The sequence below is a fragment of the Erythrolamprus reginae genome, chromosome 3 (assembly GCF_031021105.1).
Source record: "Erythrolamprus reginae isolate rEryReg1 chromosome 3, rEryReg1.hap1, whole genome shotgun sequence".
Classification (NCBI taxonomy): Eukaryota; Metazoa; Chordata; class Lepidosauria; order Squamata; family Dipsadidae; genus Erythrolamprus; species Erythrolamprus reginae.
The window spans coordinates 178,837,576-178,843,632 of record NC_091952.1 but is presented as its reverse complement, the minus strand read 5'-3'; the positions used below and the strand labels follow the sequence as shown (position 1 = coordinate 178,843,632).

At 42.7% G+C, this 6,057-nt stretch overlaps 1 protein-coding gene across 1 annotated transcript in view; it reads left to right on the top strand.

The window, feature by feature from the left end:
• The first annotated feature begins 1,189 nt into the window (after positions 1-1,189).
• Positions 1,190-6,057, top strand: part of GFOD1 (Gfo/Idh/MocA-like oxidoreductase domain containing 1) — a 56,870-nt gene continuing 52,002 nt past the window's right edge. Inside the window, exon 1 of the mRNA XM_070747270.1 lies at positions 1,190-2,083. Coding sequence (XP_070603371.1) covers positions 1,831-2,083 — 253 coding nt within the window. The 5' untranslated portion in view covers positions 1,190-1,830. The remainder of the gene's footprint in view (positions 2,084-6,057) is intronic.

Here is a 6,057-nt window from a genome sequence, read left to right as displayed (position 1 = left end):
TTTTTTATTGTTGTACACCGCTATAAGTCCGCTTGGAGAAGGGTGGCTTATAAAATTGATTAGATAGATAGACAGACAGACAGACAGACAGACAGACAGACAGACAGACAGACAGACAGTTTGATTTCACAGAAGTTTGATTTACTTGGAATTATATTCTGTTGTTTAAGTGTTCCCTTTATTTTTTTTAGCAGTATATGTTTATCCCAGGCATGTTTAAATTCAGTTACTGTGGATTTACCAACCACGTCTGCTGGAAGTTTGTTCCAAGCATCTACTACTCTTTCAGCAAAATAATATTTTCTCACGTTGCTATAGATAGATAGATAGATAGATAGATAGAAAGGTAGGTAGGTAGGTAGATAGATAGAAAGGTAGGTAGGTAGATAGATAGGTAGCTAGATAGATAGATAGAAAGGTAGGTAGGTAGCTAGATAGATAGAAAGGTAGGTAGGTAGCTAGATAGATAGAAAGGTAGGTAGGTAGATAGATAGATAGATAGAAAGGTAGATAGGTAGATAGATAGAAAAGTAGGTAGGTAGATAGATAGATAGAAAGGTAGGTAGGTAGCTAGATAGAAAGGTAGGTGGATAGATAGATAGATAGATAGAAAGATAGATAGATAGAAAGGTAGGTAGGTAGATAGATAGAAAGGTAGGTAGGTAGGTAGGTAGGTAGATAGATAGATAGATAGATAGATAGATAGATAGATAGATAGATAGATAGATAGATAGATAAAAAAGCTACACCTGGAGTATAGGGATGGGGAGGGTTAACCACGTCCTGTATCAGCCTCGACTCCCGAAAGGGACAAGATCAGGGAGCTGCTGCTTTGGAGCGAGGCAGGTTCCCGGCCTGTGCTCTTCAGCGGGAGCCCTCTGCCCTTCTCCCGTCCTTTCGACCGTCCAGGCCTCCGGGGGGGTCAGACGCTGCGGCGGGAGACAGCCAGCCCGGCTTCGCGGTAGTACTTGTTTACTCCTTACACCGATCGATCTGCTTCGCCAAGAGCCAGCTCAGCTCCGGGCGGAGAAGAAAAGCCAGGCAGGCGGGGGAAGCCAGAGTCACCCTCCAGCAGGTCTGCGGGGCCAATGACAGGTTGAGAGCTCGAGAGGGCGTTGCAGGAAAAAAATAAAAAATCCACTGGAGGTGACAAGCCAAAACTCCTCCTATCCTCCCAACGCTCTGGCGTGTATTGCGGGGGAACATGGCAGATGGAGCGTCGTAGAAGCGGGGCGGCCGCTGAGGCTTTCGGCTGCTTCTACCTCCCGCGCCACTTGTTGGCTGTCTTTACCTCAGAGGCGAACGGGCGTTTTTGGCACAGGATCCGGAGCTTTTAAAGAAACCGAGCGATCGCGTCGATCGGGATTTTAAAAATTTATTTATTTTTAAAATCGCCGGGTTCCTTGAATGCCCGCGCGTGTGCACAGCACTAGCAGCAGCAGCGCAGGCGGGCGCCAGGATCTCCGGGCCGTGCGCTCTTGGGATGACCCGGCCATGGAGAGGCGGCAACGGCAGCGAGCCGGCCGGCCAAGCCGCTTGCTGATGAAGAGGCTCTGGACGCGGCCGGCGGGGCCCGCGGCCGGGAGCCGAGCCAGCCTCTGCTGCAGGGATCGGGTGCCGCTGGCTCCCTGCGGCAGCAACAGCAACAGCAGAAGCAGCAGTTCCCAATTGGGACCGGGCGCCCTTCGCGTGTAGCGACGCCGGCATTGCTGGCGATCTTGCGGCTCCGCGCGGAAGGGCCGAAGGCGGAGGGGAAAGGAAGGCGTGCCGGGCATCCAGATCGCAGCAAAGAAGGGTGGCGGAGGGAAGCAGGCAGCGGCAGCAGCAACCATGCTGCCCGGGGTGGGCGTGTTCGGCACCAGCCTGACCGCCCGGGTCATCATCCCGCTTCTAAAGGACGAGGGCTTCGCGGTCAAGGCGCTCTGGGGCCGCACGCAAGAAGAGGCGGAAGAGCTGGCCAAGGAGATGAGCGTCCCCTTCTACACCAGCCGGATCGACGAGGTGCTGCTGCATCAGGATGTGGATTTGGTCTGCATCAACCTGCCGCCTCCCCTCACCCGGCAGATCGCCGTGAAAACTCTGGGTGAGTCTCTCCGCGGAGAGCTTGGCGGGGGTTGGTGGGGAAGAGAGCGTGGAAGAAGCAGCGGCGCCGTGAAATGGGGAAAGGCCTGCTTGGAAACCAAATCCCTGGCTGCCCTAGATGCCCTCTAGAGTGCCCTCCTATTAGGTATAACAGCCTGCCTGGAAAGAAAAAGGAACAAAAAGGCTCTGCACATCCTTAGGCGCACAGGCACAGTCTGTCTGCCTGCCTGCCTGCCTGCCTGCCTGCCTGCCTGTCTATCTATCTATCTGCCTATCCGTCTATCTATCTACCTATCCTTCCTTCCTTCCTTCCTTCCTTCCTTCCTTCCATCCTTCCACCCTTCCATCCATCCATCCACCAACCCAACCCAACCCAACCCAACCCAATCCACCAACCCACCCACCTACCCTTGAAGAGTGTCCAGAAACTTCAGCTGGTGCAAAATGCAGTGGCGCATGCAATAACGGGTATACCCGTGTTACTCCATCTCTACGCAAGCTGCATTGGTTGCCAGTCAGTCTCCGAACCCAATTCAAGATGTTGGTTATCACCTTTAAAGCCCTAAATGGCTCAGGGCCAGACTATTTGCGGGATTGCCTCCTCCCTCATACCTCATTGCGGCCAGTAAAGGCCCACAGAGTCAACCTTCTCCAGGTCCCGTCCACCAAACAATGTTGGTTAGCGGGACCTCGGGGAAGAGCATTTTCTGTGGCGCCACTGACCCTATGGAATCAACTGCCCCCTCCTCCCTACTGATCTTCTGGAAAGTAGTTAAGACATGGCTTTTCCAGCAGGCTTGAAATTAGATTGACTGCTATGTGTGTATGGTTGTTTTAAAGTTATTATTTATTGTTATTTCTGATTTTATTATGTATTTCTGATTGTATTTTAATTTTATTGTATTTATTGCATTTGTTAGCTGCTCTGAGTCTGCTTTGGAATGAATATATATACATATATATATGTATATATATGCCGCTCATTCCAAAGCAGACTCAAAGTGGCTAATGTAAATAAATAAATAAATAAATAAATGAATGAATGAATGAATGAATGAATTTAATCCATTGATCGATCCATCTATCTATTTACCTATCTATCTATCAAATTTATAGGCGGCCCAACTCCTTCCAGATTCTGAGAATCGTACAACAATTTAAAAACAAAATTATATTTTCTTATCAAGGGGGGGCTTCCCCCTTTGATAACAAGCCCTAAATCTGATTACTGCTCCCTGTCAAATCCCAGATTGCTTAATCTGGTGTTTCAAAAGCCCTTTCTTTGCCTACAGCAGTGTAACTTTTGAAAGGATTGAAGTGCCAAGAGAAGGCTCCCTTCATATGTTGTAGAGGTGTTCTTATAATCCTGAAAATAGGTTGCATTAGAAACTGTCAGAGCAATGAAATAAGAAATAAGAATTCTTCCCACATTTTTTAAAAAAATATTCCTGGTGGGTTTTTTTCTCCTGGCCGGGGTGGATTTTGTTTTCTTCATTGATTTCTCATCTTCTGTGATTGAATTATCATTTTTGTATCAAATCATTCTTGGAGAACTTTATTTCTGTGGATTTGATCAATCCATTATGCTCAAGCAATGCAAAACTGAGTTTTCGGCTGTTTTCCTTCTGAAATTCTTCTCTTTTCCTGGTGCTCCATGGTGTATGATCAGGGAATAATGGGACTTAGTTTTGATACACCCAGCATTGAGTTTGATATGGTCAAGCTACAGCAGTGCGACAAAGACAGATGGAAGGAGGGTGGAAATATCCAAAGCCTATCTCATTCTAAATTAATTTAATATTTTTTCCCCTTTGGAATGGATCTGTGTGTTCATTTTGAATGGAATATAATTAGCTTTTCAGACAACTCACCCCTGCTTTTTTGAAAAGTGTGTGGTAGGAAACAAATCTTAAACTTACTGATTCACAAAATAAGTTAGGGTTTTTCAAATACCCATAGACCAGGCATGTCTGACCTACAGTCCATTAGCTGCATGTGGCCCCGGAAAGCAGTAAAGCCCCAAAAATAAAAATATATTAAAAAGGGAAGTCTGTTACTTATGTACATTCACTATATTACATATTTTATATGTGGTCCAAGACAATTCCTCAATGTGTCCCAAGGAAGTGATGAATTGGACAACCATGCCATAAACCTTTACATTGCTACACTTTTATTTTTGTCCAATATAAGGGACAGTAGTCTTTAAAAACATTGATGGGCAGCATACTCATAGCGCTTTGTTTTATTCTACTGTATTGCTAATATTTATTATAAATAAAGCATTGTTATTACCAGTGTAAACAGCTCTCTGTGGAAAGGAAGTTGTGTTGTATAAAAAGCCAGTGTTAAATTTTTGTTTGAATTTATGAAAGTTATTTTTCCATGGGAAAGTGATGTAACTTTGTGTTAAAACCATACTTGGACTGCAACAGATCCTACTTTTGGTATCTGGCATTTCCAGGTAAGGATAGAGAAAATTACTTTGTAAAACCTTGGAAAGCTGAAATCAGTGTTGATCAACATTTCCCAAGTGAAGTGTATTCCAGAAGTAATAGATTGCAACTCTCATCAGTTGGCTTCTCTTCATAACCAATATAAAAAAATATCAGCAAGAAAAACAACAGTATTTTCATATTGTCTGGGGACATTGGGGTTGCAGTTTTACCTACCTGGAGAGCATCCAGATTGGAGAAAGCTGTTTTAGACAAGAGTTAAGAATCATGATTTAACCTTAGAATTTTATAATTTTTCAAAGGTAAAAACTGTTTTTAATGATTCACAAAAAATAAACTACCGGTAGTAAATATTATGTAAGAATAATCATGAATAATTTGATCCACAATGATACTGAACCATAATAATTAGTTTTGTATTCCTTTTTAGACTGCATCAATTTATACATAATAAAAACCTTAATTTAACAGATCAAGGGAGAAGATGGGTGGATCCAATATTTCAAACTGCCTATTAAATCACAAATCATGCCATTTATTATAATGTAGATCATTTGCATAATACAAATGAAGCAGATTGTTATTTCAGTCAATTTGCATTGTTTTAGTAACCCTGTCATTAGGCAAATGATATAAATTATGAATGATGTAAAATTATCATAAAATATTCAGTTGCAGTGGACTTGCTTGTTACTTCAGGGGCTGTCCAGAAAAATATGTTGGGTAAAAGGGGTCCATTACATTGAAGTTTTGTTGTATTGCATTTTCAAATAGGACAGCAGTACATGCAGATGTAACAGAATAGAAGTTTTTTTTAAAAAAAAAATTATAAAAAAGAAATTTTAAGATATTTTTCAGCAATGCTGCATTTTTTAAAAAAATTGCCAAACAAGATTTTTGGGTTTTCCTGAATTACATACCTGCTGCAATTGCATAAAAAAAGAAGTGTCTTCACTTCTGCTTTTCAGACCAGCCAGTTTAACGCAACAACTGTTTCAGATTCAGGGAGAAGAAGATAAGACAGGAACCAAAGTTGGTCCTCAGACCAGGCAGACTTTCATTTCTTTTGTTATTTTGCTGCTGAACTGAAGTGGAAGCCCCATTTGCTAGGTTATCATTTCTCCTGCCTTTTAAAAAAATTATAAAATCCTAGATTTTCTCCTGGCCGATATCCCGATACTATTTAAGTGTGCTAAGAAGAAACAGAGTGAGTAGCATTATTGGGGATGATAGGAATTATAGGCTAGTGTCTCCAAAAGATGCTATTAGTTAGATGTTGAAGATTGTCAGTGAGAAATATGTGTGTGTGTCTTTTTAAAGAAGCAAGTGATCACTTCCATTGTTATTGGTGACTAATTCAATCAGGGATTCCCTGAAGTTAAATAAAATTGCCATGGAGACCATTATGGTGATACTCAAAGGCATGCATATTTTATACCACAAGATATCTAATTTGAGACACACATGACAATTGGAGTATGTATGTATGTATGTATGTATGTATACACACTACTCAAAA